The sequence below is a fragment of the Schistocerca cancellata genome, chromosome 3, assembly GCF_023864275.1.
Source record: "Schistocerca cancellata isolate TAMUIC-IGC-003103 chromosome 3, iqSchCanc2.1, whole genome shotgun sequence".
NCBI lineage: Eukaryota > Metazoa > Arthropoda > Insecta > Orthoptera > Acrididae > Schistocerca > Schistocerca cancellata.
In genome coordinates, this window is record NC_064628.1 from 328,734,840 (window position 1) to 328,762,712 (window position 27,873).

Sequence of the window (27,873 nt, forward strand, 5' to 3'; positions counted from 1 at the left end):
ATGTTTGTGTGTTTTTAAAATGCACAATTTGCCATTTCTGAACATTTAAAGCTAGATGTGAACCTTTACACTACTTAGAAATGTTATCCAGGTCTGGCTGAATATTCGTATGCCTGTTTCACCTATTAGTTGATTTAAGATAATTGTATCATTTGCAAAAAGTATGACGTTATTCAATTGTCTGCCAGATCATTAACATACAATAAGAGTCCCACACACTTTCCCAAGCCATGTCCGAGGTTACTCTACAATGTTCAATAGCTCTCAATCCAAGAAACTGTGCCAACTTTGCTAGGCTCACCATTACTGATGCATGGAACTATTCTATGCCACGTCGTTCACTGTGTGGAACCTTAAACATTTGACAAGTCAGCACTGAAAAATGCCTGAACTGAAATCATATTAATTTAAAATTGATAGGCTTTGATAACAAACAACCAATGTTTACTCAAAGCATAACGCTGTAAGAAATTAGTATTTTAAAAAATCAATGCTGACTGACCAAAAAATGTGTGTTACAATGCTTTCAACATTATTAGAGAATTAATTAAAAAGAAACATCTTTGGGCAAACAAGATCACAGCTCCATTAGAAATTCTAACATGCTTGTTGACTCACAATTAAGCATCCTAAAACTACCACCCATAAAACCAAGGACAATAGCAAAGTATCTCAAGATTAGTGACAGTACTGGAGGTTTCGCCTACCAAGCAACAAACACAACTCCATGCTCTATGCCAGTTACCTTTATAGGGTCACTTCAGAAGCAACAGTTCTTCAAAGCAAAATCACAATTGTATTAAAAGGAGTCAAGTATCTGCTTCAGTTAACATAGGACATTCTCAGCTTTTTGTAGTAGAATTAGTTTCTCCCAAAATTATAGCGAAATTACTACCATGATATCAGAATGTTACCAACACAAAACATATAAGCACTTATTCAACAGTGATGAGACACACTCAAAACTGAGATTTAAGAACTATTAGAAGGTACTTGATGAACTTTAGGAATCACAAGCAAAAAAATTTAAAGATGATTACAAAATTTTATTATTGATAAAAATACAATGAAAAATTAAAAAATATATAATTGTTGTCTGAACTATTTCACTAAATAAATAATTATAGTTTAAATAACGAGGATTTTTTCATTTTTGTCTTGACTTCTTGTTTCATCTCTTGCGAAAGCCAATCAGGAACACGTTTCTTGGTGCCCTGCACTGTGCTTTCACTGTTAAGCAGTTCCCGATGTTCACTTGACTTCTGTTTACTTTGACTGCTGTTAGGTGGATTGTCACTTGTTACAAATGACTGTTCTCTTGCACTTATTTCACTTTCCTTTGGACACTCATTTTCGTCTACAGTAATAATACTGTCTCTGTTATAGCTGTCACTTTCATTTTCAAACATTTCTTCATGCCTTGTACCTTTATGTTTTATGCTACCATCATTGAAGCTACCACTATCTGCAGCAGTAGAAATTTCATGTTGAGGAGAATAACCTTTAAATGTCGCTTCACACACACTTCCTGATTTGCATGATAGTTTTTCAATTTTTTCTAAATGTTCTAAATCATCAACATCAAAAAGTATTTCGTCACCATCTTCCCATCCACTGGAATCCTGCGATGCCGATGGCTTTGCACAAAACCATTTGCCATCATCCTCATCATGTGGAGGCGAAACCTGAAACTTTCTAACCTGATGCTCGTACTGTATGTCTGCAGTCCGTTTAAATTCTTCCAGCATCATAAGAAAGCTGCCACCCTTTGTAGTTCCATATTTCTGGGTCAAAACAGCAACAGCTATTTTAAGGTGTTCCCAAGAAATTTCAGTTGGACAATTTTCTTTGATTGGACGGAGTCTTGATATATCTGCAGGACAGGGTAAACATATTAATACGATCTCAAACAAAAAATACAGAGGTAAATATTCAAAACATGGAAAGTCCAGGATAAAATAACAACAATATAGAAAGGACAAATAGATGCTTGCCACATAGACGAGGCACTTAGTCGGAGACAGGCTCAATGAAACGACTAAAATAAATAAGGTTTCGGACAAAGTCCTTCCTTCAAGATAGAACACACACACACACACACACACACACACACACACACACACACACACACACACACACACAGAGAGAGAGAGAGAGAGAGAGAGAGAGAGAGAGAGAGAGAGACACTATTTCAGGATGCTGGAGCCCAATTCTGACTGTCTGACATGAGCAGCCATCTCCTGGTGTGTGTGTGTGTGTGTGTGTGTGTGTGTGTGTGTGTGTGTGTGTGTGTGTGTGTGGAGGGGGGGGGGTGAGGAGGTGGCATGTGGTGGGGAGGGGGATATGGCTGCTAGGTGCAGCGTTCAGAAAGCTGTGCTGAGGGACGAGGCTGAGATGCACTGAAAAGAAAGAGAGCGGAGAGGAGAGGAGAGGAGAGGAGAGGAGAGGAGAGGAGAGGAGAGAAATATAAAAACGGGAAAGACTGGTAGGTGCATTGATGGGATAGAAGGTGTGTGTGTAACGCAGCAGTGGGAGAAGGAAAGCAGATATTTAGGTGAAGGACAGGGCTAGTGAAGGTTGAGGCCAGAGGTGTTATGGGAATGGAGAGTATTTTACAGGGAGAGGTCACACCTGTGTACTTCAGAAAAGCTGGTGTTGGTGGAAAGAATCCAGATTGTGCAGGTTGTGAAGCAGTAATTAAAGTGAAGCAAATTGTGCTGGGAAGCATGTTCAGCAACTGGCTAGTCCAACTGTCTTTTGGCCACAGGTGGTTGGTGGCTATTCATGTGGACAGACAACTTGTTAGTAATCATGCCCATGTAGAAAGTGGACAGTGGCTGCACCTTAGTTTGTAGATCACATGACTACTTTCACATGTAGTCCTGCATTTGATGAGGTATTAGATATCTGTGACAGTACCAGAGAAGGAGGTAGTGGGAGGATTTATGAACACATCTTGCATCTAGGTGTATTGCAGGGATATCAGTCATGAGCCAAGAGGTTGGACGCAAGGGTGGGATAGGAGTGGATAAAGATATTGCTAAGGTTTGGTGGGCAATGAAATATGACTGTGGGAGGGGTGAGGTGGTTAGTGGGAAGAATATTCCTCACTTTAGGGCAAGATAAACAATAGCTGAAATCCTGGTGGTGAATGCGATTCTGTTGCTCCCGTCCTGTGTGGTTGGTTGGTTTAAAAGAGGTGGGAAGGGACCAAACTATGAGCTTATTGGTTCCTTGTTCCAAAGGAAACAAGGCCACAAGGGTTAGAATAAGACAATGAGACTTACATCACAAAACAGAATGAAAGGAAAAACCACAACAATGACTGAAGGGCAACAAACATATAAATGGACAAAAGAGGACAAGAAAAGCACAAAGACACAAGGAACAGGTAGAAGAGGTTAAAACAAGAAAGCACGTTACCATGGATGGCTGACCATGAGGATAAAAAGGAAAAGCCAGCCACTCTGCAACACATTAAAATCTCCACCCTGAAAGCATTAGCGTGAGAAAGTTAAAAGTCCGCCACAGAGTGGCTAAAAGTGGGCAGTCCAGCAAGAGATGGACGACCGTCATTCGTGAGTCACGGCGACACTGAGGTGGGTCCTTGCAACACAGGAGGTAACCATGTGTCAGCCACGTATGGCCAATGCGGAGCCGACAGAGGACCAAAGAGTCCCTGCAAGAGGCAAGCACGGCAGTCTTCCACACATTCGTAGTTTCCTTAATGGCACACAGTTTGTTGTGCATGCTGAGATTATGCCATTCCGTCTCCCAGAGCTGCAAAACCTTGCAGCGTAATACTGAACACAGGTCAGTTTCAGAGAAGCCGATCTCCATAAATGTTTTCCACATAGCCTGTTTGGCCAGCCTGTCGGCAAGTTCGTTGCCTGGGATTCTGACGTGATCTGTGGTCCAGACAAACGCCACTGAACAACTGGACCGTTCCAGGGCATAGATGGACTCCTGGATGGTCACTACGAATGGGTGACGAGGGTAGCAGTGGTCGATGGCTTGTGGGCTGCTCAAGGAGTCAGTACACAGGAGAAATGCCTTGCTGGGCATGAGCGGATTTGCTCAAGAGCAGGAGATATGGCCGCCAGCTCTGCAGTGAAAACACTGTAGCCATCTGGCAAGGAGTGCTGTTCTATATGTCCTCGATGAACATAGGCAAAGTCAAACTGACCATTGGCCATCGAGCCATTGGTGTAAACCACTTCATGGCCCCAGTACATGTCAAGAATTGAGAGGAAGTGATAGCGGAGAGTCGCAGGGTTAACAGAGACCTTAGGGCCATGTGAAAGGTCCAGGCGAAGCCGCGGCCTACGTGTACACCATGGAGGTGTTCGTGAATGAACCTCAAGTATAGGTGGTAAAGGCAAGGACTCCGGTTCGGAGAGAAGGGATTGCACACGAACTGCAATTGTACGCCCTGACCTGGGCCGCCGATGAGGGAGATGAACCTCCATGGGCAGGAAAAGAAGGTGCAGGAGAACTACAAACATTTGCGATGTAACTGGAGAGCAATTGTACACGTGTAACCTGAAATAGAGGGACTCCGGCCTCCACCAAGACGCTGGTCACCGGACTCGTCCTAAAAGCTCCTGTTGCTAGGCGAAAGCCAGTGGTGCACTGGGTTGAGTAAACGCAACGCTGAGGGTACCGCTGAACCATAAACCACACTCCCATAGTCAAGGCAGGATTGAACCAGGGCTCTGTAGAGCTGCAGCACCGTAGAGCAATCTGCACCCCAGTTGGTGTTGGCCAGGCAGCAGAGGGCGCCTTATGGATGGCTCCCCGTAGGTGCCGCTCAGCACAAAATGCAGAAGTCGTCTGCATACAGAGAAGGTGAGATGGAGGGCCCTACAGCTGCTGCCAGACCATTAATGGCCACTAAAAACAGAGATACACTCAATACGGAGCCCTGTAGGACCCCATTCTCTTGGATATGGGGAGAACTTTGGGAGGCACCAACTTGGACATGGGAAGTACGAAGCGACAGGAAATTGTGGATAAAAATCGGGAGTGGGCCTCGGAGACCCCACTCATATTATGTGGGAAGGATATGATGTCGCCAGGTGGTGTCATACGCTTTTCGTAAATCATAAAAGACAGCAACCAGATGCTGGCGTCTGGAAAAGGCTGTTCAGATGGCAGACTCGAGGGACACAAGATTATCAGTGGTAGGGCGACCCCAGCAGAAGCCGCCCTAACATGGAGGCAGTAGGCCACGTGACTCCAGGACCCAACTCAACTGCCGACACACCATACATTCCAGCAGCTTACAAAGAACGTTGGTGAGGCTGATGGGCTGATAGCTATCCACATCAAGCGGGTTTTTACCAGGTTTAAGCACCAGAATAATGGTACTCTCCCGCCATTGCGATGGAAAGGCGCCATTGCACCAGAACCAGTTGGAGATGATGAAGAGATGTTGCTTGTAGTCAGATGAGAGATGTTTAATCATCTGACTGTGGATCCAATCTGGCCCAGGAGGTGTGTTGAGGCAATGTGCAAGAGCACTGAGGAGTTTCCTCTCTATAAATGGTGTGTTATAGGGTTAGTTCTCTGATGCAGAGGCTCGAGCATACTGCTCAGCAAAGTGTTCAGAAATCGTGTTTGTGATGGTAGATAACATGCCACTGATGTTAATGCCAGTGACTCCTGTTGGCGTCTGGTACCCAAAAAGGTGTCTGATCTTTGTCCAGACTTGGGAAGGTGTCGTATGGCACCCAATGGTCGAGACGTATCTCTCCCAACACTCCTGCTTCCATCTTTTGATAAGCTGGCGAACGTGGGCCTTAATTGCCTCAGGGACTTCCAGCAACCACCAAGGGACTGCCTCCCGCCATCAAGGGGGCAGGTGTAGCCTTCTGGCTCTGAGAGCCAACTGGAATTCATGGAACTGATGGGGCTACAACTGTTCTCGTAGCTGTGGCATATAAGGAAGTCAAAGCCACAGGATGTAAGTGCTCATATTTTCTCTTAGCCTCAGTGTAGGTCAGTCGATCCAGGGTCTTGTATTCCATGATTTTCCTCTCTTTCTGTAAAATCCTGCAGTCTGGCGAGTAAGGTGAATTATGCTCTCCGCAGTTGACATAGATGGGAGGCGGGGCACATGGATTATTGGGATGCGATGGACGTCCACAATCTTGACATGTGATGCTGGAAGTACAGCGGGAAGACATATGTCCGAACTTCCAGCACTTAAAGCACCACATCAAAGCAGCAGACCATCACCTTGATCTTCTCGGGTTAGGTGTCACACTCGAAGGCCAAGATGAAGGCAACGATGACAACCTAATTATCCCTCGGACTCCGATGGACGCACTGCATGAAATGAACACATCGCCACTCTAAACTGGCACACAGCTCATCATCAGACTGCAAAAGAAGGTGCCTGTGGAAGTCTCTGGACTATATTTAAGCTCTTATGTGGTGTGATGGTAACAGAAACATTCCCCAACTTGTTAGAAGCGACTGAAGTCCGTGACTGGGCAGAGGATGCTGTTTTTATCAAGACTGACCCAGATCGCATTTTTGACAAGCCCTCCACCTCCCCTAACTTGTCCTCTAAATGCTCTACAAAAAACTGAGGCTTCATCGAAACAATGGAATCCCCATCAGTTCTCATACACACAAGGTACAAGGGTGAAATAAGGTTTGCTGCCATCCTTAGCCTGGCGTTCCCTCCCATGGTGTGGCCAGGGAGGGGAATGGTTTAGGGTCATACTTTCTTGCATTGTACTGAGACTTGGAACACTTAGAGACTGTTGGTGTTTGATCACCAACAAGTGATGATGTGGTACGCTTCATCGTGTGTCGTCCACGCTGATGCCACCCTCTCCGACCAGGGGCCCTCCCACGGATGACACCCAGCTGCAGCAAAGGATGGCAATTGCCGGGAGTCCTGATGCCCCAAGATGATGGGCATCTACTCCTTGGCATACATGGGGAGTTAGCGGCACAGGCATCAGCACAGTGATCCTGTGTTGTCAAGAGGTTATAACCAACAGGGTACATGGCGGCCCCACCACAACGGACTGGCTGCCGTGCTGGATATGAGTTGCAAAGAATTCCATGGTCCTTGTCGGCGCAGAAAATAGCACTGCATAGTGGGTGGAGGAAAATGCACACAGGAAAGTGTCCTCACTCAAGATATGGAGGATGAGCGGGACTGCAGTGCCACAACAAGAAAGTGGGCTAAAGATCTCAATGCACGATTGACATGATGCACCATGTAAGGCACCCTTACCCAATTGGCTCGCTCTTCGGGGAAATTTAGAAAGGTGGAGGTCAAACCCTACAGGGGACCATCATATAAAGGCCGAAAGGTGAGAGACTCCTTTCAGTCGCCTCTTACGATAGGCAGGAATACCTCGGGCCTATTCTAACCCATAGGCCCGCAGGGTACTGTGTGGTACTGAGTTACAAGAGAAGTGCTCCTTTATGGCCAGGTGGTGGGAATGTGCGGGATAGTAGGTGACTGGAGAGATAAGGCAGAGGAGATCTATTTCTGTACAAGTTTGGGAGGGCAGTTTCAATGAAGCCCTTAGCATATTTGGACAGCGACTGCTCATCACTACAGATGCAATGACCACAGTTGGCTAGGCTGTATGGAACAGACTTCTCGTTATGGAATGGGTGGCAGCTGTTGAAGTGGTGGTCTTGATAGTGGTTGGTAGGTTTGATGTGGATGGAGATACTGATTTAGTCATCCTGGAGGTGGCGGTCAACCTTGAGGTAGGTGACTTGTTGGGTTCAGAAGGTGCTGAGGTTCTGCAGAAACACAGATTGGGCATCCTCACCCTTGGTCTAAATCATGAAAAATTGTGGGTGAGGATAGTTGGTCACAGTAACCAGGAAGGAGGTTGGGGTCTGGAGTCAGTGGGGCATAGGGAAGGTGGTGTTCAACAGCAGTATGGCCACAGGCTCTGGGAGTGTTAGTATCAGGGAGGTGGCACTGACAATGATGAGTAGGCTGCCAGAAGGTACAGCAATGGAAACTGTGGAGAGCTGGTGGAGAAAATGGTTGGTGTCTTTTCATGTAAATGGGTAGGTTGCAGGGGCACATCAACTGGCCTCAATGGGGAATCATGGGTGATTGGATTTACGGACTTTAGGAAGCATGTAGAAGGTAGGACCTAAACGTCAACACTTTCTGCTCCAGTCACTTCACCTGGTCCTCCTCAACTAAACAAGCTACCTTTCTCGACGTTGACCTTCACTTGAAGGTGGCTACATCATCAGTATCTGTCCACATCAAACCTACCAGTTACCAACAAGACCTCGGCTTCTGCTGCTGCCACCCATTCCCTACCACGAAGTCCTTTCATATAGCCTAGCCACTGGTGGTCGTCACATCTGTAGTGCCAAGCAGTATCTGTCAAAATATGCCAAGGGTCTCACTGAGGCCTTAACGGACTGAAATTATCCTTCCAACCTCGTTCAGACACAGATCTCCCTTACCTTGTTATTTCAGTCACCTAGTACCTCCCACAGACCCACTATCCAGTCAGACTGCACACCTGTCTCATGACACAGTACCACTCAGGACTGGAGCAACTAAATCATATTCTTTGCCAGTGTTTTGATTACCTCTTGCCATGCTCTGGAATGAGGAATATCCTCCCTACTATCCTCCCTATCCCACATTGGAACTCCACTGCCACTGAACCTAAGCAATAACCTTGTCCATCCCTGCTTCCAACCCTCTTGCCTCAAGGCTCATATCCCTGCAACAGATCAGATGCAAGACCTGTCCCATACATCCTCCCACTACCACCTACTACAGTTGTGTCATGCTTCACCTGTTACATCAATGGCAGGCCACCTCTGAAAGCAATCATGTGATCTACAAACTAATCTGTAACCACTGTGGACATGAGACATAACAAGATGTATGTCCACCCGAATGGCTACCACCAAACTGTGACCATCAGACAGGCGGACCTTCTAGTTGCAGAAGATTACTGCCTAACACAGTTAACTTCTCTTTAATGACTGCTTCACAGCCTGCACCATCTGGATTCTTATATCAACACAAGCTTTTATGAATTGCACAGCTGGGAACTCTCCCTAAAACACGTCCTTTGTTCCCATAGCCTCACTGACCTCAACATTTGCCAAACCCTGTCCTTGACCCACCTATACCCTTCCCTGCAACCACTTCGGCACTAAACAAGCCTCCTATCCCACAAATGCACTTGCTTGTCTTTTCCCCCTTTTTATTTCTCCCCTCCTGACATTCCACCTAGCAGCCCTATTCTGTCCTAACCATATCTCTGCATGGTCCCCCATGTAGCACAACATATTCCCCCACCCAAATCTTGTTATCAGTCCCCTTCCCTTTCCAACGCCTCCTCCTTATCCCCAACACACACCACAGTAGATTGCTGCATACATCAGGCCCCAGTACCTGAAGACAGTTGCTATGTGTGTACAAGTTGCGAATGTGTGTGTTCTTTTTTATTTCAGAAGAAGTATTTTGTTTGAATACTCAATTTAAAGAGACTTTTCAATGTGCCTGTCTGTCACTCAAGGCCTCCTCTAGGTCGAGAGGTGAAATATTCCATTTCTAATGAGTGACACTCTAATAACTGTTCCGCCAATACAAAAGAAATTATGTTTACTTACAAGTAAATTATTTTAGAATCTATGGTGCTGCTGCTTTTAGTTGTGATGTAAGTTTTATTTGAGATTAATAACATACAAAATTTTTATCAGTAATATATTTTCCCACCTACAATCCATGGACCTTATCATGGTGGTGTACCTTGCATTCCTCAATGATAAAGGTAGCGATACCGTAGGTACCACCACATTGGGGGAGGGGCAGGAGTGTTTCTGTGGCGATGACATACTAACAGAGGGTTCCTCAAGATGAAGCAGCCACCTTTTCAGTAATTGTAGGTGCAACAGACTCTGGGTGACTAGACTAACTGATCTAACCTTGCAATATTAACAACTAGGGTCTTACTGTGTTGGTACTGTAGAATGGCTAAAGTCAAATGCGAAATAGAATGACAGTAGTTTATAAGGACAAACAACTCTATCATTGGCTGTATGACGGTATATTCTTGAGTAAAACATTTTGGAGGTGAAACAGCCCCTTATTTCGGATCTCCAAGTGGAGACTACTAAGGAGGTAGTTGTCATTAGGAAAAACAAATCTGGCATTGTACAAGCTGGAGCATGAAATGTTAGACCCTTTTATGTCTTGGGAGGTTTGAGAACTTGAAGAGAGAAATGGATAGGCTGAATTTGAGGATATTGGGAATCAGTCAAGTGAGAAGGCAGGAAGAATGGGATTGTGATCAGGTGAGTAAAGGGTTTTCAACTCAAAACTTAACAGGGATAGCACAGGAATAGCTCTAATAATCAACAAGAAGATAAGAATGTGAATGAACTACTATGAACAGCATAGTGAATCTATTATCATAACCACATAAGTCAACACTCACCATAGCAGTAAGAATTTGATGGTAAGAAAAGGAAGAAAAATGCTATAAGAACATGGAGGGGGGGAAGCGATTGAAACCAGAAGCCACCTGGTAGAATTTTGCACAGAATATTATTTAATCATTGTTAAAACAAGCTTCAAATGTCATGAGATGGGTTAACCATTCCATCACTTTCCTTTCTTCCTGTTTTATCTTGAACATAAAGGAATTTATCCCATCATTACAATTGTCTTGGATAGAAATGAGTGACCATGTTTAGGTTATGATAAGTAAGATATGGCAACGCTGATTTGTGTGGTTTTCACTTTAAAAAAGTTGTGCAGAACCTTTACACCATTTTTATTTATATCTTACTTTTTATCTTTGTTTACTGAATGCAAACACAGCGTGTTTGTTACTTGGTCATACATGAGTGAATGTTTTTGTTGATAATGTAAGGTAGTTAATACCTTTTACTTTATAAATATGTGGAAGATGGTAAGAAAAGCACTTCCATGAACTATCAGTTGGGAACAACATATTATTATGGCTGTACTGGAAAGGTCACAGCAGGTCATGTAACTTTGAAGTTGCAAGATAATTCCTAGCAAGCAACTTTTCCTTTCACCTATCACTCCAACAAAACAGCAATTGGGAATATCTTTTAAGGGTAGCTATTAGTAAATCTGTGCTATTTCTACTGTACTAAAGATATGAAATTTCGGTTTTATAGAGATTTTACAGGTGTAAATAAAAAAGGTTAAAACCCCAACTAGTGCAACAATTATAAAATTAAACAATGGAAACTTCAGGTAGGAATATCAACAATGTAGGAAAAAGCAGATTGCTACTTACTATAAAGAAGACATGTCAAGTTGCAGAAAGGAACAATTAAAAGACACTTATACAAGTTTTCAGCCACAGTCTTCATCACTAGAACACACACACACACACACACACACACACACACACACACACACACACACACACACACGCGCGTGCGCGCGCGCGCAAGCACGCACAACCACCAACTCCAACATCTCGTGCCGGAATGCAACTATCACATGGGATGCAAGCAGCAATCTGGAGGGGACAGGGAAGGGAAATGGATAGTAATGTATGGGTAGGGAGAGAGACAAATGCTGTCTGGCAGGATGTGCAGGGACTAGATTGCCAAAAGGTGCAGTGACAGGAGGTTGTGGGGCAGGCAGGTCAGGAAAAAGGGAAAGGAGTTGGGAGAGACAGGCTGATGCATTGGCAGAGGGCTGCAAATAAACAGGGTGGGTGATGAGAATGGGGAGGAGATGATAGGATAGAGGGAATGCAAACTGTTGGGTGGAGTGTGTGGGGACAGTATGTTACTGTTTGTTGAGACCAGAATAGTTACGGGAGCGGTGAATGTGTTGTAAGCATAACTCCCTTCTTCGCAGTTCAGAAAAGCTGGGTGGACGGAAGGATCCAGATGTCTTGGGTAGTGATGCAGGCATTGAAATCAAATGTGTTATCTTCAGCTGCATATTGTGCCACAGGGTGGTCTATTTTGTTGTTGGCCATGGTTTGGCGGTAGCTACTCATCCTGGTGGACAGCTGGTTGGTAGTCATACCAATATAAAATGCTGTCAAATGATTACAGCAGAGCTGCTAATGACCTGGTAGTTTTCACAGGTGGCCCAACCCCTGATGGGATAGGATAAATCTGTGACAGGACTGGAATCGGAATCACTGGGTAAGTAGATTGGGCAGGTTTTGCACCTGCGTCTTGTAATGGATCTGGGAGATATGTTATTTTTTTTATCGTATTTGTCGATACCAAATTGTAAATGTTTTCTTATATTTTTTGTCAGAATTTATTATAATTTGCCTTATTATATGTTAATTTACTTATGTTTTTGAGAGTGAAAGCATATTGATTACTATTAGTAAATGTATCGAAGAATAGCAAAGAGACTGATTACAAGTGGAAGCTTGTGTGTTGTGTAAAACATCTTTGACGCTGGAGTCGTCTTTGACTATAGTCAGTCGGCAGTTAACTCTTGGTGTGTGTTGACGGAAGAAGAATGTGCAGGTCGCTGTCATAAATAATTTTGAGTTATGTTACCATTTTTTTTTATAAAAACTATAAAAAGAAACTACATTTAAAGAAATGGTATTTGAAACACCAAAATGAGGGAAACACGTTGAACCAGGTCATTTCTGCAGCCGACAAAGATGCATTGTGGAATCATACTTAGACAACTGAAGCCAAGACTAATATCGCCTTATAAATGTCTAACGGAGAAGGTACTTTCACGAAATATGGCAAATTTAAGTAAATAAAAAATAGTGAGCATATTTTCAACTTGTGTCGTAGCCGGGATACAATATTTCAGTCTTCCACAGGGATATGAGCCTTGTGGCAAGGAATTGGGATTGGGAGTGGCATAGGCATGGATTAGGGTGTTGTGGAGGTTGCATGTGTGATGGAACACCACTTTAGGAGTGGTGGGAAGTATCTCGGGTAGTATGTCCCTCATTTCAGGGCATAATGATAGGTAATCAAAGCCCTGGCAAAGGATGTGGTTCAGTTGTTCCAGTCTGGAATGGTACTGGGTGATGAAGGGGACATTCCTTTGTGGCTGGTTCTTGGAGGTAGTGGGAGAAATGGTGGTGTGAGGGGAAATGGCATAAGAGATCTGTTTGTGGACTAGATCTGGGGGATAGTGCCTGTCTGGGAAGGCCTTGGTGAGAACCTCAACATACTAAGCAAGGGAGTTTTTGTCACTGCAGATACGCCATCCCTGGGTGGCCAGTCTGTATGGGAGGGATTTTTTGGTGTGAATGGGATGACAGCTGTCAAAATGCAGATACTGTTGGTGGTTGGTGGGTTTAATGCTGACAGGAGTGTGGATGGAGTCATCAGATAGGAGGAGGTAAACATCTAGAAAGGTGGCACACTGGGTTGAGGAGGACTTCTTGAAGAGGATGGGAGAGAATATGTTGAGGTTGTGAGAAGGAATGAAGATAGGGTGTCTTGGCCTTGAGTCCAGATCATGAAGATATCATCAATGAAACTGAAACGACTAGGGGTTTGGGGTTTTGGGAGGCTAGGAAGGTCTCCCCTAGATGGCCCATAAAAAGGTTGGTGTAGGAGGACGCCATGTGGGTGCTCATGGCTGTGCCATGGATTTGTTTATATATCTTGCCTTCAAATGAAAAGAGTTTGTGGGTTAGGATAAAATTAGTAAGGTATATGAGGAATAAGGTAGAGGGTTTGGAGTCTGAAGGACATTGGGAAAGATAGTGTTCAATAGCAGTAAGAACATGGGCCTGAGGGATATTGGTGTATAGGGAGGTGGTGTCAACAGTGATGAGTACGGATTCGGGAGGTAAAGGGGTGGGGATGGCTGAGAGTTGGTGAAGGAAGTGGTTCATGTCTTTGACATGCGAGGCTAGGTTGTGGGTAAGTGTTTGGAGGTGTTGGTCAATGAGGACTGAAATTCTTTCAATGGGGGCACAATAACCAACCACAAATGGATGTCCAGGGTTGTTGGGTTCATGGATTTTGGGGAGCATGTAGAAGGTAGGTATGTGGGGTATCATAGGGGTCATGAGGGAAATGGATTCAGGGGAGATGTTTTGGGAAGGGCCTAAGGCTAAAAGCAAGGATCGGAGTTTTTGTTGAACTTCTGGGATTGGATCACTTGACAGAGTTTATAGGTGGAGGACTCAGATAACTGGCAGAGGCCTTCTGCTAGGTAGTCACTGTGGTTCATAACAACAGTGGTGGAACCTTTGTCTGCAGGTAGGATGATTAGGTCAGGGTTTGTTTTGAAGTTGTGTATGGTTGTTCTTTCTTCTATTAAAAGGTTGGAGTTCTGAGGAAGGGATGTGGGAAAGGATGGTGAGGATAAGTTGGATGTAAGGCATTCCCGGAAGGTGATCAGCGGGTGGTTACGTGGGAGGGGGAGTGGGAGGATCATGAGTGGATGGTGGTACTAACTGGAAGAGACAGTGTTCAATGTTGGAATTAGGGTGGTTTTGGTTGGAAGGACTGGTGGCAAACAAGTGCTTCCATTGCAGGAATCAGGAGAAGGGGAATAGGTTTTTGAAAAGTTCAGCATGGTTAAATTTGGGTGTAAGCGTGTTTTGATTGTGCCTGTCTGCAATCCGATGTGTCTTCTTTATGGTAAGTAGCAATTCTGAAATTAAAATATTTATCAAAGTGCAGACTGTATTATTGACCATGTGTACAACACATGTATGTAATATTGATTACAATGACAGGATTTGTAGAGAAACCACTGACAGCTATTATCTATAAGTCAAAAAGTCACAGTTGCTGGTATCTGTAAGTCAAAAAGTCACAGTTAATGTCTTGTCATCAGAGAAAATTTCCAAAAGTGTATCTTCTGGAAGAGCCATTCTGATTAACTGGTCCACTCCAAACTCACTAATGAGTCAAAATCTTAGTTCACCTAATTTCTCTGACAAAGAACAACACAAACAACTCCTTAACTGGATTAGTTAATGTAGAATCATACTGGCAGTGCCTAAGGCAGGGGCGGGCAAACGTTGCACCCGGCTCATGAGCGCACAGCGCTGCACGTGTGCTGCTCGCGTGCAATCGTCGAACAGGACAGTGCCGACAGCCTGCAGGTTGCGGCAGTGTAATACCAGGCTAAGCTGCGGACGTTGAAGCGAAGCGACCACTACGTAGTGAACGTTGTATTTCAATAACCATAAAATGCAGAGTGAATCAAGGAAATGGAGAATTGGAGATTAGCTATCTTTTAAATAGGAATGGGAGAATCATTTGTTCTCTGTGGAAAAAGGTGAAAATTGGAAATGTATAATATGTGACAGTATTCTCGCTGGTGAGCGAAAGTTTAATATTGAACGCCATTATAATAAATTTCAGTATGTTGCCGTTCTTAGCGCAATAAAAGAGGAATTTCTCATGCGATTTGGGGATATATCTTACTTATCCCAAGGTTTTGAATAGTTCTCGAGAGAATCTGGTTTCTGTAGATGATATTCATCTCAGTTTGCAAATGGAATTAATAGATCTACAGTGTAAGTCTCGTCTGAGAGACAAGTTCCTTTTGGCAAGACGTGTAATAGATCTTTATCACGACTTTCCACAGCAAGAGTTTCCTCGTCTCCATCGTGAAGCCATGAAGATAGTCAATGTTGGGCTCGACATACTTTTGTGAGAGATTTTTTTCTGTTATGAAAATTAATAAGTCTCGGTTAAGAGCAAACATCAGTAATGAAAATTTACGTAACTGTTTGCGTTTGTCTGTATGTAGAAATTTTGTTCCAGACATTAAACGTATTGTAAACTCCACCTGTGATAATTAAACAAAACGTATCGTAGGTAATAGGTACTCTTTCAAACCATGATTACTTTCAAACACTCCTACTAACCTTATTCCTTCATTTAATAAAGCAGGCCAGGAAACAAAACGCATTACAGGGGAAGAAGCAGAGAGACGGTATGGTGGGGAGGGATGAGAAGCGGGTGGCCAGCTTGCCCCTGTGTGCACGCAGAACACCTGTTAACTGCACACGTGCATGTGCACCGCACACGTGCAGAATTCCTGCCCGCCCCTGGCCTAAGGGAATACCTGCCAAAACTTATTTCACTATCCCCATCTCGTTCCCAAACACAAATACATCATTTTTCACTACAGACTAACAATTCTCTTTAGCAACATGACAACATAAAATGAAAATAAAAAGCATAGCTACATTAGCAGGAATTCAAGGGTTCAAAAATGCCACAAAGTAAATATCAAAAAGAATTATTTTTGAGTTTCAAGTTAATTTGTTGAGGGTTTATTATTTCAAAGTTAATGAGTGAAGATACAAAAACAACATGAAGGGCACTTAAAAGTACACTGAGACTGATTAGTTATTTAACTTATTGCATCAAGAATGTTCTGAATGGAAATCGAGCTGCATATTTCATTATTAAGCTCTACACTTCTATGAAATTAATTCAGTGCAACAAAAGAGATTAATTAATATGTCAACTGTGAGGCATGAATGTGGATGAGAGGGCTGCAAGAGAGAACAGATCGCTTTCTCCTTTCACTGCAGCATTGCTCTCAGCAGACACTAACCGAATTGAGAAAGAAGATAATTAATTAACCTACTTTCTCATCAACTACTAAAGAAGGAAGGTATTCTGCAGTGACTTGTACTGTAAAACATCTGTCGTTTATTGTGCTCCTGTATCACTGCATTTCATTAACCATGGCAATTTTAGTTACTGCGTAGTTTATTTTGTATGCATTAGATGTGATTTATTTTCAAAAAATGATTACAACATGCCCTTAAGCTTAATTATAATATCAGATAACTTATTGTTATGAAACAGGAGGCAGAGGGGGAGAGGGAGAGGGAAAGGCAGGGGGGAGAGGGAGAGGGAAAGGCAGGGGGGGAGAGGGAAAGGCAGAGGGGGAGAGGGAAAGGCAGAAGGGGAGAGGGAGAGGGAAAGGCAGGGGGGGAGAGGGAGAGGGAAAGGCAGGGGGGGAGAGGGAAAGGCAGAGGGGGAGAGGGAAAGGCAGAGGGGGAGAGGGAAAGGCAGAGGGGGAGAGGGAAAGGCAGAGGGGGAGAGGGAAAGGCAGAGGGGGAGAGGGAAAGGCAGAGGGGGAGAGGGAAAGGCAGAGGGGGAGAGGGAAAGGCAGAGGGGGAGAGGGAAAGGCAGAGGGGGAGGGGAAAGGGAGAGGGGGAGGGGGAAAGGGAGAGGGGGAGGGGGAAAGGGAGACTGGGAGGGGGAAAGGGAGAGGGGGAGTGGGAAGGGAGAGGGGGAGGGGGGAGGGGGGAAGGGAGAGGGGGAAGGGAGAGGGGGAGGGGGAGAGGGTGGGGCCCTTAATACATCACTTGTATTTAGAGCAACTTCTCACCTGAACCTAATGCAGGAGACCGAACAACATTAAGCACCATTTCTAGCATGTCGTCATTAACACCAAGTTGTTTATGGTCCACAGGCAAGCCTGAGCGAATTGCCTCTGCAAGATGACTGATTACTGTTGATAGTTGGATTTGCCTGTTCAAACAAATGTAAATTAAAGCATAGAAACAGAAAATAGAACGCTGAATACTTGTTAGTAATGATTCTGATAATGCAAAATATCTGCTCTAGACACATGAACACCTATCATATATCAGCATGCACAGTTACACTTAAATGACAACATAAATTTTTAAATGTTGTTCAACAAATATGTACATATGTAATTGGAGGTAGCAACTCATGGCGTAGGTGAGATGTCAAATCATCAACAAGCACACACAAACAAGACAGACTACTGGTAGCTTTCGGATGAAACCTTCTTCAGAGCAAATAGAAAACACACACACACACACACACACACACACACACACACTGGAACAAGTTATACCCTTCAAAATGGCTTCAACTAATAATTAATGTGCCTGGAAATGAGGAACATCTTACCGCAATCCTTTCCACTCCTTTAAAAGTCATATTACATCACACACACAATCTACATGATACCCTTGTCTTTGCAACATATCCTTCAACCCTGTAATCCTGCTGGCTTAAGCCTCTCCTAGGCCCTGCTTCACGACCCTGGCTTCGCTCTTACGGCACCCACACTGTCCTCTCCACAGTCTCCCACTTCCTCTGTTCCATCTTCCCCTCCCAGTCCTCTCCTCCACACCACTGAGTGATGCACAGAGCCCCAAACACTTGTACCAGAGTGAGCTCAATGGTTCTACATCCCTATCCTAGGTGGACACTGCCCCCTCTCCCAACTGACAGCCACCCTTTCCACCAATCCTCCCCACATCCTTTATCCCCCTGTCCATTGCACCTGATACAACCAGTCACCCCAGTTCCAGATTAAATGCAACGTCAGTACAATATAGCTGTGTGCATTGGTGGTTGTTGCACTAGTTATCTCTCAAGAATGACTATGTCTAAAGCTTAGTAACTTTTTCATTGTAGTTTGTGTGTCCATTGATCACTTGAAACTTCAGCTGAACAGTGAGTTGTTACCTTTACTTTACTTGTTCCGTTATTTTTAATTTCAGACGCAAAATCTGGTGGCACAATTAAGTTTCACATCTTTTCAGGTATGGGGAGAGGTGTCTTGCCATTATGTAGGCAATACATTGAATAAATGTTTACAATCAAAACTTTTGTCCTATTTTTTCCTGTGCAAAGACAAAAAATTTTCATTGGTAGAATACTGGGAAAAGGGATCCGTTTACAAGGAGACTGCTTATGAAACATTCACTCATGGAATCTATCCAAGAACACTGCTCAAATGTGTGGTACGTATACTAATTAGTGCTAACAGGAGATACTTAATGTTATGAAAAAGGGTGGCACAAATTGTCTGACCAAGGAGACAGTGTCTTGGAAAGGCTGGAATATACCTGAACTGGAAGATGCTTGAAGATAAGACGTCAACTATCCTGTGAAACCCTACTTACAAAGTTTCGAGAAATAGTACTCGGTGAGGAAAGTACGTATATATGAGATCTCTCTATGTACTCTTCCATACGGAATGTGAAGAGAATATTCGGCTTATTGTACTGCATACAAAAGCATTTAAGCTTATGTTCTTCTTGCTGTATTTCATAATCAAATGAAACAGGGAGAAATGCTAATATGCGGTGCAAAGGTAAGCACCCTCTTCCATGCACTTCACAGTGGTTTCCAGAGGGTAGATGTAGTTCCAGACAAAAGATGTTACAGCCCAGGAGATGGTGGTACACAGCAAAATTATGACAGTCAGAGAAGGTGTGAAAAATTGTAATAAATTGCAGGATAAATACAGGAAAACTCCGTGCATTAGTCTCTGAAGGATCAAGAATGAAATCAGGAATAGCCTTTTCAGAATAAACCAGTTGCCTTGAGTAATTTATGGAAAACGTGGGAAATCTAAACCTTAGCTTTTGGAAGGAGATTAAGATCCTATTGCTCCCAAATTTAATTACTAGTCATAGCCACAGAGCAACGTATTCACTCACCAAAATGGAATTGAAGCAGTCACTCAGTAAAAATTCAGCTGAAAAACTATTTACATTTTAACACCTTTCATAACTGTTTTACAGAAGGCTTGCACTATTCTTCAGGTTTCATTTTTAAAGTTGAAAGGATTTCTCATGGCACCACTCTCTTTAAGCAGTTCATTACTTAAGGGTCATCCTCTGAAATTTTTGTGTGTTCTTGTTGTTTTTTATTTTTTTTAAATTAGCATCATTCCCTGAATAACAGAGTGATTTATTTCACAACTGATTACATTTGCCTTGCGCAGTTCCATGGAACTTGATAAAAGTAAATGAACAAACTTCTTTTGTATGAATTTTCAGGCACATAAAAAGAGAGCAAAATGAGCTTAGAATAGAAGCATATGAAACATTAAACTTGGACTACTTTATTTACACTAAAATATGAAATATTACCTCCTCTTTGAAATATAGTGTCTCACTAGTATTCTGTATCAGTTTATCTGCTTTGATACCAGGGGTTACTGACCATAAAAGTATTCAACTCAGACATGACACAAAGCAGTTTACTTGTATTTCTAAATATGAACAGGACTTTTAATAGCCACAATTCACATGATTTTAAATTGTAAGTACTGCAACAGGTAGATAAACTACACAAAGATAATTTTATACTAGTTAAATGGAGACATGTTTCTATTGAGGCTGAAACTTCATGTTATATTTTTGTTATTGGCTAGTTTCAACCTCATGATCATTATCATGCATATGCATGTAAGTGGTGATACATCTACTGTTTGCAGAATATAAATGAAGTTACAAGATAAAGTAGTGGAAAGCATGCCAGGACACGTTGCAGCATATTGACGGCTACTGTAGAACATTTGTGCTCCTTAGTCTAACTTGCCTGACTACTGCATCTCACTAACAGTTTCCATGTGGAGATACATAAAGTTACAGCCTCAATGAAAATATGTGTTTTGTTAATCAGTACTTACATAATAAGAAAAGTTCTGGCAAAACGTAAATAATATAGGAGTAAAGGCAACCACTCACCAAATAACAGAAACATTAAGTTGTCGAGAGGCACACACAAAAGAGAATGAAAACTTTGCTAGCTTTCAGAATAATTTTTTTTTGATGAGATGGTGTACTCACAGACACATGTGTAACTACATTTTGGTGTCTGAACATACAGTTCAGCAGGTGGACTGGGATGAGGGTTGTATCAGATGGGTTGGGTTGAGGGAGAAAGAGGCAGGAAGCAGAAGAAGAGGTTTGTGACACATAGCAAAAGGCTCGGTGGGAAGCAGATGGTATGCAGGCTAACAATGAGGGAAGGAGAAGTGGCAGGTGACAAGCTAAGCATGTCACACTTACGTATCAGAGCTGGTGAGATGCAGTGCATCAGGAAGAAGAGGAAATGGTTGGCTGGTGGGTGTGGGGGCAATGGGTTAGCAGAGATTGAGGTCAGAAGAATTACAGGAGAAAAGGATGTGTTGCAAGACTAACTCTCACCTGTAGTTCAGCGTGTGAAGCAGCCATTGAGCTTGAACATGTGATCAGCAGCATATTGTGCTGACAGGTGGTCAACTTTTGTTCTTGGGCCCAGTTTGGCAGTGGCCATTTATTTTGGTAGACTCTTTGGTGTGTGCCTCATATACAATCTGAGCATGTGCTCTGTCTCTATAGGCCTCATCACTGACAGGACACTGAAATTTAATTCTCCTCCACAAAACTTCTGAGACTAATTCATAGAGTGTATTCATAATGAAATTATGGAAATGTAAGAGGATGTAGATGAAGATGAAATGGGAGATACGATACTGCGTGAAGAGTTTGACAGAGCACTGAAAGACCTGAGTCGAAACAAGGCCCCAGGAGTAGACAACATTCCATTAGAACTACTGACGGCCTGGGGAGAGCCAGTCCTGACAAAACTCTACCATCTGGTGAGCAAGATGTATGAGACAGGTGAAATACCCTCAGACTTCAAGAAGAATATAATAATTCCAATCCCAAAGAAAGCAGGTGTTGACAGATGTGAAAATTACCGAACAATCAGTTTAATAAGCCACAGCTGCAAAGTACTGACACGAATTCTTTACAGACGAATGGAAAAACTGGTAGAAGCGGACCTCGGGGAAGATCAGTTTGGATTCTGTAGAAATGTTGGAACACGTGAGGCAATACTAACCTTACGACTTATCTTAGAAGAAAGATTAAGAAAAGGCAAACCTACATTTCTAGCATTTGTAGACTTAGAGAAAGCTTTTGACAATGTTGACTGGAATACTCTCTTCCACATTCTAAAGGTGGCAAGGGTAAAATACAGGGAGCGAAAGGCTATTTACAATTTGTACGGACACCAGATGGCAGTTATAAGAGTCGAGGGGCATGAAAGGGAAGCAGTGGTTGGGAAAGGAGTGAGACAGGGTTGTAGCCTATCCCCGATGTTATTCAATCTGTATATTGAGCAAGCACTAAAAGAAACAAAAGAAAAATTCGGAGTAGGAATTAAAATCCATGGAGAAGAAATAAAAACTTTGAGGTTCGCCGATGACATTGTAATTCTGTCAGAGACAGCAAAGGAATTGGAAGAACAGTTGAATGGAATGGATAGCGTCTTGAAAGGAGGATATAAGATGAACATCAACAAAAGCAAAACGAGGATAATGGAATGTAGTCGAATTAAGTCGGGTGATGCTGAGGGAATTAGATTAGGAAATGAGACACTTAAAGTAGTAAAGGAGTTTTGCTATTTGGGGAGCAAAATAACTGATGATGGTCGAAGTAGAGAGGCTATAAAATGTAGACTGGCAATGGCAAGGAAATCGTTTCTGAAGAAGAGAAATTTGTTAACATCGAGTATAGATTTAAGTGTCAGGAAGTCGTTTCTGAAAGTATTTGTATGGAGTGTAGCCACGTATGGAAGTGAAACATGGACGATAACTAGTATGGACAAGAAGAGAATAGAAGCTTTCGAAATGTGGTGCTACAGAAGAATGCTGAAGATAAGGTGGGTAGATCACATAACTAATGAGGAGGTATTGAATAGGATTGGGGAGAAGAGAAGTTTGTGGCACAACTTGACTAGAAGAAGGGATCGGTTGGTAGGACATGTTTTGAGGCATCAAGGGATCACAAATTTAGCATTGGAGGGCAGCGTGGAGGGTAAAAATCGTAGAGGGAGACCAAGAGATGAATACACTAAGCAGATTCAGAAGGATGTAGGTTGCAGCAGGTACTGGAAGATGAAGAAGCTTGCACAGGATAGAGTACCATGCAGAGCTGCATCAAACCAGTCTCAGGACTGAAGACCACAACAACAACAACATTCATAATGAAATGTCTTTCTACCATTTTCCACATGTTTTCTCAACTTCTCCATCTTGCTGTGTCCGCCAGGTACCACTAACACCATCTGCCGAGCTGTGATATCTTTTGTCTACAAATACATCTAGAAACCATTTTGAAGGACACGACAGAGGGTACCGCATATCTGGTTTTTTTCCTGTTAGGTTTGCATGTGGAGTGCCGGAAGAAGAATGTTTGCTTAAATGATTTTGTTTGCATTACAATAAGCAGTGTCTGTCTGTGTGTGTGTGTGTGTGTGTGTGTGTGTGTGTGTGTGGGGGGGGGGGGGGGGCGGGGGAGGCACGCGCTCTTCCAAAAGCTAGCAAAGTTTTCATTCTCTTTGGTGTGTGCCTCTCGATGACTTGGCCGTTCTGCTATTTGGTAAGTGGTCTCCTTAACACCTAAATTATTTAATCAGTATTTGATGGCTGTGGAGCCAGTTTTGAAGAAGACAACTTAATATGATATTGTAATAGCACAGATTTAAATGAGTATGTGTAACAGCATTTCCAACAGGGCCTAAACTAACGCTGAATGAGAAACATTGAGAAATATGCAATGATGTCACAAACTGTCTGGACATTTGACAGGTCAGCCATCATCATCATTTCAACAAGAGGAGTAAATTGAGAATGCAAGCAAAGTCTCCTACACTGCAGAACCGGCAAACTGATAACCACAAGTTGATCAGTTCCATCACCCCTTGAGTTCCCTTCTTTCATAGCCACCAATTACAAGCTTTTCCCTCAACACATGATAGTAAGTGCACACTGTTATCTTAGTGGCATTTTAGCCACCATTCACTCTGCATCATAACAAAATGTTACCAAGCATACAACCACTGCTGACACACTTTACATAGTGACACAGAGATTGACTTGCACAGATACCGACAATATGGCTTGCCGATGTTTAACAATACATTATAGCTGCTAAAGTATTGTTGGATCAAAAACTGGTGGGTGGCTGCTGAAGCAAATGTACTATTTACATGAAGACTTCATATTTTTGCCAACAGAGAGCTATAGCAAGTGCACGACAATAGGGGAGCATGCCAAAAGAAGGGGGTGGAAATGACTACTTCTGCACTGGTCTGATGCTACCTGATAGTGTGCACAATGGTGCGTTATAAAGTAATGTGTGTATAGTGAGCGGCCATGCCAAATGAACAGTGTAGCACTATCTTTTCACGTTAGTAAATAACTTATTTGCAAAACAGTACAGCACACTAGAGATACACTAAATGAGGTTGTGCTATTTAAATGGACTTGCCTTGTATTCAACAGTATGGAGACTTGAATTCCATCTGGTCATTCTTACTTGGAACCAGAATGGTTCCTGCTATATTGCCATGGCCAACTACCTGTGCCAGTCTTGTTAAAGCAGATTTGTAAGTACGCAAATGCCCATATATGTCAATTAAGATTTCTTTTGTTTGCTTTTTATCAAACAGTAATACTATGAAATATCCAGTACCCTTTAAAAGTGTCTGCAGATGAATAAAACTACTACTACTACTACTACTACTACTACTACTATTACTACTACAACCACCAACACCACCACGCCCCTCCAGTCATCACTTTTGTTACTTCTAAGTATAGTGCTACGATTTTATTGAGACAATGTGTAATGACAATGGCAGTAACTGTACATGAAAAGATTTCTCCTGATAACATCACATCAGTGAAATACTAAATTACCTGAAAGTATTGATTTTATTAACAAATAAGCTGCAACACAAACCTCTCTGATGCTATACGATCAGGACTTTTTCCCTGACGAAACAGACTGTATGTTACATTTGCAGTCTGTGAAATTTTTTCAATAAGATCTTGAGTTGTCACAATATCTTGAGGGACACCATGCTGTTGGCAAAATTTTGTTACCTTCAGAACAATAGCTGGACCGAATTTCTCTACTTTAGCTCCTGTGAAACCTTCCACTGAAAAGGAAAGTCTGTAATTACAAAAAAAATGTCTTCTCACAGATTCCTAACAGAAAAACAACTAAAATTCACTCATTCATTCATTCATTCATGGAAAGTCAAATAATTTCTGTGGCTAGTTATTTAGATGCCTGGATAATTTTACTATTTTGCATAATTTCACTGAGAGATTTAAATACGAGGTATGTCCACAAAGTAAGTTCCATTTGGTTATATAAAACAAATGTGTACGGATACAGAAAAATATTTATTGTACAAAAATCTACAACTGTTAAACTACTTTTCTACATAGCTTCCGAAATTTTGTAGACACTTGTCATGGTGTGGCACAAGTTTTTGTATGCCTTCTTCATAGACGATTGCTGCCTGTGTATTCAACCATGTGGTAACATGTTCTTTCAGCTCATAACCATCGTTGAAGTGTCGACCACCAAGGTCTGATTTTAGGTCTAAGAAAAGATGAAAATTGTTAGGAGCGAGGTCCGGGCTGTACGGAGGATGATTAAACGTGTCCCAGTGAATTTCAAATAAGAGTTGTTTGATCACATTTGCTCTGTGAGGTTGGGCATTATCATGGAGAAAAACAAAACCTTTTGATTGTAATCCTCAGTGCTTGTTCTGTGCTGCGTGGCGCAATTTCTTAATGGGCTTGCAGTAACCATGTGCATTGATTGTTTGGCCATGTGGTAAGAAATCAATCAGCAAAATACCTTTTTTGTCCCAAAAACAGGTGCACATGACTTTTCAAGGTGTCAAGATTTGCTGAGGCTTAACCTTCATTGGGGATGAAGTGTGCCTACATTCCACTGATTGCAGTTTCATCCCTCGTGACTATCCGAGAAAGGAAACCATCACCTTCTTCATTGTAGCATGTCAAAAACTGAAGTGCATTGCCCATCCACTGTTTTTAATGTTGTTCAGTAAGAATTTTGGGTACCCAACTTGAGCAAAGTTTTCGAAATTTGAGTTTTTCAGTGATAATTTCATGAATTAGTGATCGTGAGATCTGCGGAACTTCCATATCAAGGGCACTAGGTGTAAACTTATGGTTGTGCTTAATCTTCTCTTCAATTGTGTGAACCAGTTCATCAGTAACCACAGACAGGTGTCCACTTCATTCTTCACCGTGCACTTTATCATGTCTTTCACTGAACAGTCTGACCTGTCTTCTAACCATTGAATCACTCATAGCATTTTGTCTGTAAAACTCGCAGATTTGCCAATGAATTTCCTTTGGTTTAAGTTTCTTTGCATTCAGAAAACGAATCACAGATCTGATTTCACACACGGCGGCATTTTCAGTTATGGCTGACATCATAAAGAAGCACTACAAAGCACACGTTGGCAGCAGCGATCTGAAAATGGCAAACATGTCTTCTCCTTGAGTCAGAGTAACTGCTGCACATGCCCAGAACTGCGATTGTAGCGCTGCCACAGATAGAAAAAGAAATGGAACTTACTTTGTGGATGACCCCCATATTTACAGTGTGCACCACAAAAGCAACATGCACCAAATGAGATACAATTTTTGTACACACACACACACACACACACACACACACACACACACACACACACACCTTAAAGCAAGACACAGAGTCATGCACTCTTTTCTGTGCCAACACAATAAAACAACTCATACTTTTTGATTGCTTACCCCGTGATAACTGAGCTGTAGAGCTAGGTCGGACTCTGGCAACATTGAGCAGCATCAGGTTACTTGCAATCATGTATGGTGCACAACCATTTTCATAAGCCAGATAATTTCGTAGTGATAGCAGCTCACGATGCAAAAGACCCTGTTCAAAATACAATAGTTACTATGATGAAATGAATTCAATGAAGGTGCAATGATATAGGTGGGAATATCAGTGACCGGATTGAATGCATGATCAAATAGCTTAAAGGTTAAGACAGCTGCTCAAAATAAGCAGAAAAATGGGGTTTGAGTCCCATTCTGGGAAAGGTTTCAACTGTCACTATATATTCATTACAACAAATGCATATAAAAGATATTAAAGTGACATACAAAAATGAAATAAATTAAATTTAAAAAATTAACACAAACAAATGAAAATATTTAAAAAAATTAATAACTACAGTTGTTCACGCAATCAAGATTAACATAAAAATATAGATAAATAACATAATTTCCACTTCCCATATTTACACCAATAATCACTCTTGCCTGGATGAGCAATCAAACTTTTTTTTCAACAGAATAGCCTTGAAACACAATGAAATTGTATTTAAAAGCAAAACATCATATGCCAACAGATAACTGAAGAGCCACTTTGAGAATAAAATTTGAGTAAATAGTGCAAATCATATAAAAAGTAAGATGGCTGTAAGCATCTCATCTGCTACAAGTTAGTGTCACATTACTAAAGGAGTACTAATAAGGAAAGAGGGAGTGGCTTTATGTGCAGGTCACTGATCTCAAGCAATACTAAAGCGGCAGTTCATTGAATGCAGTAATTCTGTAATAGACTTTGAAACATAAACGTAATGTATTGCTGACCAAAAGTAACTGATGTCCAGCTTTGATTTGATACCCACAGCAACATTCCGAACAAGAGTAGAAGCACAAAGCACAATAGCACTTGATTATTTCTAACTCCATTTGTCTTCCATCAAACAGAAGTGAGCCCTGTTGTAAACAGTTTTGCTGACCATGATGGTCAAATGGCAGCAATAAAGCATTTCCAGCAATCAGATTTAATTAAAAAGGGAAAATTACCCACAATGAATTTTCACTGTGCTGCAGTGTGTGTGTGTGCTGATTTGAAACTTCTTTGTATATTAAAACTGCGTGTCGGACCAAGAATTGAACCGGAAACCACTGCCATTAGCAGGCAGGTGCTCTACTGACCGAGCTATTGAAGCATGACTCACAGCCCACCCTCACACCTTAATGTCTGCCAATACCTCTTCTGCTGCTCTTTAGATTTCACACGTTCCCCCACATACTTTGTGGAACTAGCAATCCTGGATGAAATTATACTGTGGAGAAAAGGTTTAGCCACAGCCTAGGGGATTGTTCCCAGAATGAATTTTTACTCTGCAGTGGAGTGTTCCAGCATTATGATATACCTCACAGAAACTAGCTACAATTTTCTCACAAGTGCTGTGAGACAATGTGGCCACTGAGTGCACTTA

At 42.4% G+C, this 27,873-nt stretch overlaps 1 protein-coding gene across 3 annotated transcripts in view; it reads right to left on the minus strand.

Annotated features, from left to right (window-relative positions):
* Positions 1–1,075: 1,075 nt before the first annotated feature.
* The window catches only part of LOC126175024 (Werner syndrome ATP-dependent helicase-like), a 204,002-nt gene continuing 177,204 nt past the window's right edge, over positions 1,076–27,873 (minus strand). For all 3 annotated transcript variants that reach the window (XM_049921523.1, XM_049921525.1, XM_049921524.1), the window contains 4 exons: positions 26,372–26,513; positions 24,513–24,711; positions 17,333–17,475; positions 1,076–1,873 (listed from right to left, as the gene is read on the minus strand). In XM_049921523.1, coding sequence (XP_049777480.1) covers positions 1,122–1,873; positions 17,333–17,475; positions 24,513–24,711; positions 26,372–26,513 — 1,236 coding nt within the window. In that variant the 3' untranslated portion in view covers positions 1,076–1,121. The remainder of the gene's footprint in view (positions 1,874–17,332; positions 17,476–24,512; positions 24,712–26,371; positions 26,514–27,873) is intronic.